Raw genomic sequence first — 12,650 nt, forward strand, 5'->3', positions numbered from 1 at the left:
GAGGTGCTCTTTCGGTACTTGGGTTGCCTCATTAATTCAAGCCATAGCCTGAGACGGAGCTGTGGAAGAATGGCCAAGTTCGGACAATAATTCGCGGCTCCGTTTCATTGGGCTCCCATGGACATCGGTGGTTTTAGTGGGTAGGCCCTGGTGGGGAATCCCATATAACTCCCGTCGTCCCCATCGGCAAAGGAAAAGTGTTTATATTTAAGTTCTCCACAATAAGTAAACAATATTAAAATTCGTTCGAACTCACCGGACAGGTCTGCCAATAATGGAATAATCTGAACAAGAGTCATCCATTTTGAGAGGATATCATGAGATTACCAAGGGTTTCTTAAAAGTTAATATTATTTTGTGTTTCATTCTAAGTTATGTATGGTTTCTGGTAATTAATATGAAGGTTTACCTAAAATAGTACATAATCCTGTCTCTATATTTATTTAAGACCTAATTGATTTATTGCATTTTTTCTTGCTCAGTGTCAATTTAAAGTACCTACTTAAGTTTTATCCTTATTTATTTTTATTTACTAAGCTTCTAATACATTACATCCTATATACTTACTTATGTTCCGGTAGCGAGTAGGTGTTCCGTTTACGACAATGCAATTCACCCTAGAAAATTCCAAAATTCATAACCTTGTCATACACCACATTGTCCAAAAAGTATGAACATTTTACATAGTTGCATTATCAGTGTTGTAGCGAGTGCCATGTTTACACGTAGTAAATCGACCGAGTTTTATGCTCCGCTATAAAACAGCATGGAAAAATAAAAGTAATATCGTCCAGAAAATGTAGTAGGGCTGTATGAAATCCGTTGACAGGTGCCTTGTAGGCCGAGATTCAATTTGCGCATAATATTCAATCGCGTCAACTAGCCCCTACATCCTACATATTATCCAGAATTCTTTTCAGGGCGAGAATGAATGAATTTAAAGGCAGATTTATCTTGACTGCATCTTATTTAACACCAGGTGCGATTGCGAAATACCTGTCAAATACCTGCCTCGTTATGCATAAAAACAAACTCTGGGGTACTTACATTGAATAGCATGACAAAGAAAAATTCTGTATTTCGGATCTATTGTAAGTAGTTTAACATACACTGGTTGGATTTTTTCTGGCCTAATACAAGAGCTGCAGAAAAGGGAACGAGAAATTAATGGTAATCTTTCTGTTTGTCTTTAAGTGTATTCAAAGCTAAAAGGAAACATCAGAGAACTTAGAGATATAACGGGACTTTTCCGGACATTGAAATTTTAATTTTCGTGAGTTACTCTCCAATAACTAAGTAGGTACACAAATAACACTCCTTCTGGTGCAGTTGAGTAAAAATAAATTAAACGTGATAGAGCGATACTTGAAGTTAGTTCTTCAGGAGATCTTATTACAAAGAAAAGTAATTTTATTTGTTCTACTTAGTTCATAAATTGTATTTACCTGTCGCGGCGTCTATAAGTAGTCCTAGTCTATGCCCTGATATTGAACTATCAGACGCATTCGCCGCTTACATTACTTTTTTATTCGCGGACCGATTGGTTGTTTATTGGCAAGCCTTTCATTCGATTTGCGCGAATATTTAGTATTTGTTCGGGAATTAAAAAAAGCTTGATCAGTCTGGATTTGCATGCGAATCGTAAATTGGATTTTTATTAAATTGATCGCGCTGTTTCTGTTGAATGTAGTCAGCAAAGTTTAGTTTTTAGAAAGTCTCAAATTGAAGAGTGGCGCAGCTTAAATTAATGCCATCTTTGACTGATGTTATTCACGATGATTGTTAGGTACATCTTATGGGTGTTTTAGTCTGAGTTGCACCACTTAACTTTGACCGTAACTATAACGATAACCGGTGTTTTTTGTATGGAGTTTGACAGATTTTTGATGTTTGTCAAAGTTAAAGTAAGATGGTGTAACCCAGCCTTAAATGTCGGATTTCATCACGGACGTGGGATTGAAAAAACCTATGTTATTTAGGCTTCTTTCAGGAAATTTTAGGGTGTTTAGGAATGTGTGTAGGAAATAATTTGAATTTGATAAGAAACTCTTAATTTATTTCACTATGGTTTATTACAAAACTATTGACATAAAATCACCCCGAATACTATTTTAAAATATTTGGTCAAAGTTTCCTTCGAGTAAGTTACATGAAATGAATAAATAAATATAAAATAAATACATACATTTCAATAATTAGTACATAACAAAAGACGTCTTGTGGTTATCATAATAAAGTACAATTTAGTCTACGTTCAATTTTCTGAAAGAACCCGGCATTCCCAAATATTCTTCATTGTGATTGGTAGAACTCCTTTTTGACTCGTCACTAACTAGTTTATCCTGCATTTCATTCCATTCTTGAAATTCTGGCGTTTTTATAAGTTCTTTCCATTTTTCTGTAAAATTCCAGTGTAAATCAGCAAGTGTATTAAAATTAAATAGTAAGAACCTAAACAATTTCAGATTAAAGCTATTTCAATTCCCCCCGTTCCACCCATCCTACCTGGCTATTCCCATGTCAATATCACAGTATGTCAAATTCCTAGAAAGTAAAACTCCCAGAATATCAAATTCCCAGAATGTAAAACCATGGACGGTGTAAAACTCTCAGAATGTCTAATTCCCAGAATGTCAAACTACCACAATGTCAAGTTCCCAGAAAGTCAAGTTACCACTCGAATTCGGCTGGTCAACTACTGAATAAAATCATTTCACTCACCAGCCAACGTAGCTAGTGGCGGTTCATCTCCACCAAAGTCTACAGGAAGGATCTCCTTAGGAATGTATTTATGAAGGTCTTCGTAGGACTTATGTACGTGTATTCTGCTCGCCACCTTGTCCCTCGTTACTGACTTGAACAAATTGACAAGCGTGTCAACATACTGAGGTCCGTTAACCACATGTACACCTTTCACTTTGAAGTTGTAGATTTCCTGTAATAATGATTATAAGTATTAAAAGTCTTTACTTTAAACCTTATTTTTATTTTGAGAAGATATTTCTACTTTTTTTTTATCCACAACGAGGAAGCTCATGGCCTGTATCTCACCTGATGGTAAGTGATGATCAGGCCGAAGGTGGAAGCGAGCTTCACCCGGAATCCTCAGCCACGGAGGAACTGGCTATCTTACCTCTAACTGTCGGAACACAACAATGCTGTTAACATTGTTGTTATGGCGACAGACTTAAGTAAGATGGTGGTAGGCGAACTTAGAACTAGCCCTACCATCAACCAAACCGAACAGAAAAATCACTGGGAAACACTGGGAATCGAACCCGGGACCTCTGCGTCTGAAGCAGGTGGTCTTACCACTAAACCACAGAGGCGGTTAAACTTAGAGCTTATTCCCACGGCGACATCCCGTTTGGTACAGGAACTGTTTTTACAGGATCCTTTTTAGTAACAGACTTATCAACTCGGAAAGGGATCAACTCCGTATTGCCTTTCGCGAGCTGTCATCGCCTTTCACGCGCTGTCAATCGCGTGGCGAGGCGTTTATGATACGGTGCGGATAAGGGGGCGTCCATTAATTACGTGATACTTTTAGGGGGGGGGGGGGGAGGTATGATACGGTGCGGATAAGGGGGCGTCCATTAATTACGTGAGACTTTTAGGGGGGGGGGGAGGGGGTCTATAAAAACCTCACTTAATCTCACGTGGGGGAGACGGGGGGTGTCGAGAAATATCACGTAATTTTTTTCCACAAAAAACAGAGTTAATCCTCCGTCTGAATTTGTAAACACAGGCCCAGTTTTTAGATCCGCAGTTTGCTACCAATGCTTAAATATTAACTAAATGTGAACTAATAGTTAAAAATTGTACTAAAAGTAAAAAACTGGGCCTAAATTGTTTGATTTTATCATTTCAGTTAATTTTTTTACGTCGGGTTTTTTATAAAATCTGATATTTTCGAAGCATGGATTAATCTCATTTAGATTGCAAATAGGCATTTTGGAAAATCTCACGTGAGATTAGGGGGTGGGGGAGGGGGTCTGGCAAAATCGCATGAAATCTCACTAAGGGGGGCGGGGGGTTAAAAAATAGCCAAAATTGTCTCACGTAATTAATGGACGCCCCCTAAGTGCTTTGCTGTATGGAGTTTCATACTGACCGCAACGAGTTGATACGGTTACGATCCCTTTCCGGGTTGATAAGTGCGACGTCCTTTAACGTTCACACGAACATCCCGTTTGGAGGACACTGCTAAAAACCGATCCCTTCGAATGTCTATACAATGTGTGTTCACACAACAGTCCAGGCTTAGGGGATCATGCATTAGTGGATCCAGAAAAACAGGATTGCCGTGGGAACAAGCTCTTAACACTAGAAGTGCCGAAGATTACGACCCCCCTAAAAGCGCCGCTGGGTCAATTTTGTCCCAGCATGTATTTTGTAACATTTTTTAGTTTCAGGCATGAATATTATGGTTAAAACTATTTGTAGTATCCTTAAAAAAAGGTTTATCTATTTGGTAAAACAATAATATGTACTTATTTCTTTAAAAATATAATGTATTCAATTTTAATTTGGAATTATTAAAATTTAGATATTTTTGGTTTCATCTAAAAATAGTCACATATTACGTGGTGGTATACTGTATTAAAATCATGAAATTACTACATTAACTAGTCATTATTATTTTTAAAGAAAAAATAAATATCTTAAAAATAATAGTGCACATTTTGCACAAAGTTTTTTTTTATGGTTTTTTGTCTATCTGGTGTACTATGTGTTTAGGAATTTCTATAGGTATGGTTATTTTTCTGTTATCTGTACACAAACAATGAAGTTTTTGACCAATTACAATGAAAAGTATGTACGTTTAATCTTCAAAATTTTATAAGTCACACATTTTAAGAAGTATCAAATCATACAATGTATGAACTGGCTTATGTCTAGAGGCCATCTTCCTACTAATATTATAAATGTAAAAGTTAATAAATATTGATGAATTGAAGGATGGATGGACTGATGAATGGATAGGATGGATGAATAGGTGGATATATGCCTGGAACTTGAACTAAGTGAGTATGGATTCATGGTTAGATCGATGGATCTTTTTTCACTCTTTTACGCAAAAAATACTAAGCCGATCTTAATAAAACTTTGCAATTTTATTGTTAATACTTCAGAATAACATAATATAGGCTATAATTTAGAATAATATTCAGTTATTTGGTCAAAAATCAACGATAAGTGTCAAGAAATTAGGTCTTTCTATGATAAACTTAATTTCTCACGGGTAAAGTCACAGGCAAAAACTAGTACAATATATTTACATTTCTGCATTGTCACGAGTCACCTAAACTCTCCTCACCTCTCCACTTTCGTATCTCCTCGAAACAAGGACTCTTCATCGAATTATTGTGGCAAATACCAGGGTGGGACAAAATTGACCCAGTGGCGCTTCTAGGTAAAACCGATTTTTAAAAAATTTCTATTAATGTTATATTATCAAAAACATTAAAAAATGATAAAATTCAAAAAATCAGAAAAAGTCAAAAAGTTTCATGGACTTTCGTTGAAAAATAAAAAAGTTAGAGCTGATCAAACTCGCGAGTGGGACAAAAATGGGACGGCGGCCTTTCTAGTGTTAAAGAAATGAAGTTGTGTTGGCTATAAAACCAACATTGAACAACTTGAATAACAATCAATTCTTTACCATCATCATAATAAAAATTTTGATACTTACACCCAGCGAATCGTAATTTTTTATTACGACAGGATTCATTTTACTTATAATAGAAACATTACTCAAATCGACAATGAATCTCTCTCCTATATTATAGTCGTGATTCCCTCTGTATTCTCCAATCTGAAAGTGCATAATAGGTTTAATTAATTAATGAACTGAAAAGTACAAAACCCTACAAAAATAGCTTGAATTGGGTATGGGTTACCTCCGCCATATCGAATACCAATAGATCGAACACTATTCATCGAATATCAAAATATCAAACGTTCAAAATAATATATCGAATTGTTATTTAATACGACGACTGTGATTACCAAGAAATCTTTGCGATGCGTGTGTTTTCCTTTCTAATACTCGTACTTATACCAGTATAAAAACAATCTTATCTATAACATGTAGAGGCTCCTTAAGAGCAAATTGACGATTTGTAAGAACTATTTATTATTGTAAACAAATAAAGAATTTTTGTCTTTTTTTTTACTTTTTGAGACTCAGACGGATTTTTAATAAATTATATTATTGCTTCTCACCATATTTCCGTATCTGCAATAATCTATCAGATTCAAATTGTCAATGTTGTCTGTCAAAATCTTGGTAACTGTTACTCGAGATCTTTCTTCGGGAAAAAGTTTTGGCAGATAAACTAAAGTTCTGAAAAAATAGTCATGAGTGAGTTACATTTTTTTATGGACCTCATAAACAGGCTAGAGATCACCCAAAGGGCGATGGAGCGTGCTAATATGCACGGAGTTTCCCTGCGTGATAGAATCAGAAATGAAGAGATCCGCAGGAGAACCAAAGTGTCTGACATAGCCAGCAGAGTCGTTAAAATCAAGGGCAGGGCACATAGCGTGGTAGAGCTGAAAAGTCCTCGAGTGGAGATCACGTACTGGAAGACGTAGTGTCGGCAGGCCTTCCACTAGGGGGACCGACGATCTGGTGAAGGTTGTGACATGTACGACGTGATCCTTGAGTGCTATAGTGTACCACGGGTGAATTCGGGGCGGGCCGCTAGTATTAACTTAAAAACATCACAGTACTCACACGCCTTTAAGAAAATCGTCGAATTCTCCAAGTTTCCTATGTAAACACATATCAGGTAACATGGCTCTGACTGTAAATAGCCTGTCGATTTTCTTCTTGGCCACTTCTATTGATCCTTTTGCTAACAGTATAATTCTCTCAATAAAGTCTCGAGCTGAAAACGTTTAAAAAAAATCTTTTAGTCCGTCAATTTATTATCATAAATATTTGACACGTATATTTTTATTTGTCAATCTTCCAATTACGAAGTTATTGTGCCTTAAAGTTCCGCGTGACGTCACAAAGTGCTACTTTCAACTACGGCTTGACGTCACGGGCCTCTTCTTTTAAACTTTGGCGCGCTCTATCTCTTTCAATTTCCATTAGTTTGAAAAAGTTAAAAATAGATGTCGAGTATTTTTGATAGGTTAACTGCCTAATAATAAACTTGATTTTTTATGTCGGCCGTTGGGGCAGAAAAGTTCTCGAGTAGCGGCCATGGGCTGGAAGACGTAGTGTCGGCACTGGGCACGATCTGCTGAAGGTCGCGGGAGGTGCCTGGATGCGGGCAACTCAGGACTGATCGTTGTGGAAATCCTTGGCTTTTGTTTGCCAGCGAGTAACTACTGTATAAATAATTCTCAATGATTTTTCGTAACTACTTTTCCATGAAATACAAGAACTAACCATTATTGATATGTGACACTATAAAAACATGAATTATGTATGTCCTTGACGTTAATGGTACTTGTAAATGTACTATGTTACTATATAAAACATCTATGAATACTAAAATATAACAATAGACGTCGTACAATGTTGTTATTCGGATATTTTTACAAAGATTCCTTGTTAAATTGATGAAATTAAATAATTTGATTCCTTGTTTTTTACGATTCAGTATCTACGAGATTCTTGATATCGAGTAGGTACTAAATAAAAAACTTACTATACTTACTTAATAAAATCTTGTAATTAAAATAAAAAGAGGGAAAAAAACGAATTGTTTATACTTATAAAAATAAAAGCGTGTCCGCGAGGCAAAGAGGCAAGAAATATACAGGGTGGAATTTTGTAATGCCACCTGGAGGGAAAATATTCCTAATACGGTAGATAGAAAATTTTACTAAAAGGAAACATTCCTTGATTTAGAAAAAGAAATAGAACTGCATTCAAAGATTTCTAAAAAATTGCTTGCCACACCCGGGAATCGAACTAACTAAAATTTGTTAAAAATTACATGTATTTTTATTGCATCGATCGTTAGGGTTAAGTATAAGGATATTTTTTTTTAACAAACTTTATAAATCAAATGACAGGAAAACCATGAAATCTTAAATTATTGTAATTATTTACAGAAAATTTTAGGGTTTGGTAGTGAATTTTCGAAAAAAATTAGAAAATCTTTGAATGCAGTTCTCTTTCTTTTCAAAAATAAAGGAATGTTTTCTTTAAGTAAAATTTTCTATCTACAGTATTATGAGTACTTTCCCTCCAGGTGGCATTACAAAATTCCACCCTGTATAGGGTGAAAGAGAAACTCGACCTATTCCTTGAATGGGATTATACTAGAGGTAATTAGCAACCAATTAAATCCAGTGAACCAGGTCAAAACTGGATGGTTACGGACTATTCCCACCTCTCGTTCCCGCCGCTGCAACTCCTGTGTAGCCAAGATCTACAGTTTGACCGCCAATAAAAACCCAACCAGTGAAGGTCAAGTTTGTACCAGGGGAAAGTTAAACTGTCATTGGACGATTGGAATTAATCAGAAGAACATAGGATGAGTTCGAAGCTAAGGTTCAACTTCCCTCCATTGCAAAGCGGATGACAGGTGAGTCAGGTGACAAACAAAGGTTGTATTCGTATGAAAATTCTACCAAAAAGTAACTTACTTATGTATTTACTGCTCTCAGCGAGATGAGCCTGCTTCTCCATCCATTCTTTTATGGCGTCTATGCCCTCGTTCAGTCTCTTGGCATCTTGGTCATACATTTCTCTAGCTGCTTTAACATCTTCTTGAGTGAAGTGTAGCAGCGGATGTTGTGGTACGATCTCCATTATTGATCTAAAACATAATGTTTTTGTTATTAGGCTTCGAAAAAAAGAAAATAAGGCACATTTAGCCTAGGCGCAGACCACCGATTGTTAATCGGCCGATAGTTGGGCCCGATTTTAATTTGTATTAAAATCAAATCGGTGTAAATTACACCAATTAAGAGCGCAAATTGCGCACTTCCATACATGCCCATACTAATCAACTGCCCGACTAAGTAAACTATCGGCCGATGAAAAATCGATATTCTACATAATTATGTATACAGGGTGTCCCAGAATGGGTGAATCAAACTGATAGGGGAGATAGCTCTACTAGTTTACTATCCCTAAAAAATATGGAAAAAAATAAAGCTCTTAATGGACATAAAATATTTTTTTTTGAAAAAGTGAAAATAAATCAGCTTTGCCTAAGTATCTGGCTATAATTGCTGCGTTTAGAGTTTAATTTTGTACTTTTTTCTTAATATTAATTGTACATGATCGCTTCGTTTATCTGTAAATAAACTTTTGAAAATAATGACTAGATTTCGATTTTGAGCACTTTATTTAAAAATAAATTCCGAACTCAAAAATAACTTTTAATATTTTTTAGGGATAGTACATTAGTGGAGCTACCTCCCCTAGCAATTTGATTCACCCATTCTGGGACACCCTGTATGTTAGTCAGAAAATGACAGTTGACGCACCGAAGCGAAATTATATGAATGCACCACTTGTGAGACGCTATGCCATCATCTTCCATTTTGTTTTCTTCTTACAATGATTGATTTATAGATGATTTACCTATACCGTGAACTCTTTCAGTTCAATCATGGTTCAATCAATTTAACATTAGGTATTGAGTCACCAAAGCAGGACGGGACTATTCCCACCTCTCGTTCCCACCACTGCAACTCCTGTGTAGCCAGGATCTACAGCTTGACCGCCATAAAAACCGTATGAAAGTCAAGTTTGTCCCGGGAGAAAGTTAAACTGTCATTGGACCCGCAACGAAATTAATCAGAAGATCATAGGAGGAGTTCGAAATTAAGGTTCGACTTCCCTCCATTGCAAAGCGGATGACAGGTGACAAACAAAGGTTTAAAACCTTTAAGAAAAAATTATGCACCACGGACAATAAATATCAATTATGGGGGCCTATCTTATGAGCAATTAGCAACTACCTGCCGATAATATTTTTCACAAAATCGCTTAAAAGCACGGATTCCTTGTCGCGACAATATCGGTGTAATAAATTGCGGAAACAGATGTATGTTGTATTGAATTAAGCATTAAATCTCGTTCACCAAAGCAGGAGCACGATCTTCGATATTACCGACTCAAATGGATGATATGACATTACTAACCTGACGGGTTGAGGAGATCTGACAATGGACGATAATTCCGATTATTTTGTAATCCAGATAAAAAGGAGATAATAAAAGCACTTCCTAGAGAATTTCCTTTCATACTCTTTTTATAAAACATACTCACGAGCCAATTAGTGGTAAAAACAATTAAAGTTGTTACCTTGCAAATCGATTAAATTTTCTCAGACCTGACATTGCATCATTAAAGATATTATATAATTGCATCTTATCTATCTGAACAATAAATTCACGTAATTATTGATCAATCTCATGATAACGACTTGCACTTAGGTATTTTTATCTATGATACTAATCTATACTTACTAATATTATAAAGCTGAAGAGTTTGTTTGGTTGTTTGTTTACTTGAACGCGCTAATTTCAGGAACTACAGGTCCAATTTAAAAAAATATTTCAGTGTTAGATAGCCCATTTATCGAGAAAGGCTTTAGGCTATATACCATCACATAATTAAAATAATTTAAGATTTCATGGTTTTCCTTTCATTTGATTTGTCAAGTTTGTTAGAGATATTTCATCCTTATACTTAACCCTAACGATCAATGCAATAAAAATACAGGCTGTCATTTTTAACAGATTTTAGTTGATTCGAATGCCGGGTGTGGCAAGCAAATTTTTGGAAATATTTGAATGCAGTTCTATTTCTTTTCAAAAATAAAGGAATGTTTTCTTTGAGAAAAAAAATATATATCTACAATATTAAGAGTACTTTCCCTCCAGGTGGCATTACAAAATTCCACCCTGTATGTAATCTTTTCAATCTTAAACAAAGTAAGTATTAATTTTATGAAGTATTTCTTATTTTAATTTATTATTTTATTAAACCTTAATTTTTGAAATAATATTAAATAACACTTTTTTAATTTTTTCACTTATTATTTTCTTATGTTGTTTTAAAAGTGGAATAACTTATTTCGAATTAATTAATGATAAAAAAATTAATGCAATAACGTACCTTATAGTGAGTAGGAACAAAACACAAGTGACAACCTTTCAACCGACAGAAATAAAGTTAACATTCCCGGAAAATGTATATAATTAACTGTTACTTTATGTCAAAGAGTATGAGCGCAGATCTTCATCTTTTTATAGATTCTGTAAATACCTACCTACCTTGAATATAATTCTTACATACTGGTTGGTACAATCAATGGGCATAGTTTACGTAACGGTCCATTTTTAATCAAAATAAATTATATTTGAAGAAAGTAGACTAGAATAACAAAAAGAAAAAAGTTGAAATAATGAAGCGTCTAATTGAAATGGTTATCAATTAACTCATATTTTGAACATCGTCGAGGTGACTTATTATAATAACTTGTGTAATAATAATTTATATCAAAATTATCAAAGTTCCTTTTTTCCAGAATAGCATGCAATATACAAAATCTTAGTGTGAGTAAAAAAGAGAGAAAAATACCCAATCAAATAAGCACTCTTTAGGTAGAAACAGAAAATGGCTTCTGCAAAATGAACCATCTACTCTACATTATCTTTGAAAGTTTAAACTTAATTGTCCAATGTAATAGTGCACGATTGTGATGAAACGATTAGTGATACTTTTAGCTAGGTTGCACCATCTTACATTAACTTTGACAAACGTCAGACATCTGTCAAACTCCATTCAAAAAGCATCGGTTATCGTCAGTTACCGTCAAAGTTAGGTGGTGCAACTCAGCTTTAGCTATTAGATACTTTGTAACATTTTAGATACCTACATAGATAGGTATTTCATTTTTATGAGTTTGATTTTATCTCCAGCGCTCAACGGGGTCCACAATGATCTTTCCTTCGACCTTTTCTTCTACATTTTCTACTGCCCTACAAAGCAACTAAATATTTTCAATAGGCTAAATAAGTTCTCCAATCAATAGACAAAAGTAAATAAGACGAAAAAAGTGACGTCATAGCTTGTCTTGAATACCCTCCCGTGCCACCCCCATACCTCAGGCACTGACGGAGTTAAGCATTAGACCTATAGGTTTTTTAACGGTTCTGAAATAGCGCTGAAATCTTAAATCAATCTTGGACTGGAGAATTCAAGTTTGACGTTTTAATTTTTATACAGGGTGGAAGCGATAAGTGATCTCACTCGATTATTTCTAAACTATGCAAGATATCGAAAAACTGGTTACTGATCCTGAAAGTGCTTAACGAGCTCTATCTAACGGTACCAATAAAATATGTTACAAAATAAACTGGATCTATCTGAAAATTCAATGTTTCCAGCTTCCATACATTTAGTAAAACCACTTAATATTAAAAACTATACAAGCTATCCAAAAACTGGTTACTGATCCTGAAAGTGCTTCACGAGCTCTATCTAACGGTACCAATAATAAGTTACAAAATAAACTGCATCTATCCGAAAATTCAATGTTTCCAACCTCCATACATTTAGTACTGCCATCACAGTCATGGCACTCATGTCTTAATAATATTATAGCAAGTAAAGCCTTGAACCAATGTTTTCCATGAATAATTTTAAATAAGAATGCAAT

General features: G+C 35.1%; 1 protein-coding gene across 1 annotated transcript; it reads right to left on the bottom strand.

Moving 5' to 3' along the window:
- Positions 1-2,049: 2,049 nt before the first annotated feature.
- Positions 2,050-11,186, bottom strand: LOC135081995 (uncharacterized). The gene is made up of 7 exons (XM_063976746.1): positions 11,105-11,186; positions 8,617-8,789; positions 6,743-6,896; positions 6,229-6,349; positions 5,696-5,818; positions 2,722-2,935; positions 2,050-2,398 (listed from the first exon to the last, which is right to left on the bottom strand). Exons 2-7 carry the CDS (start codon positions 8,780-8,782, stop codon positions 2,244-2,246), a joined length of 933 nt encoding a protein of 310 aa, XP_063832816.1. The 5' UTR covers positions 8,783-8,789; positions 11,105-11,186; the 3' UTR covers positions 2,050-2,243.
- Positions 11,187-12,650: the final 1,464 nt, after the last annotated feature.

This window comes from Ostrinia nubilalis, chromosome 21 (assembly GCF_963855985.1).
Source record: "Ostrinia nubilalis chromosome 21, ilOstNubi1.1, whole genome shotgun sequence".
Taxonomy (NCBI): Eukaryota; Metazoa; Arthropoda; class Insecta; order Lepidoptera; family Crambidae; genus Ostrinia; species Ostrinia nubilalis.

Bases quoted from the DNA above. Each gene is read 5' to 3' on its own strand.
- LOC135081995 (XM_063976746.1), bottom strand. From the start codon at position 8,782: ATGGAGATCGTACCACAACATCCGCTGCTACACTTCACTCAAGAAGAT. The intron at 6,350-6,742 runs GTGAGTACTGTG...CTATTTTTTCAG, and splicing joins GACGATTTTCTTAAAGGCGT to AACTTTAGTTTATCTGCCAA. The intron at 2,399-2,721 runs GTGAGTGAAATG...GGAATTTTACAG, and splicing joins GCCACTAGCTACGTTGGCTG to AAAAATGGAAAGAACTTATA.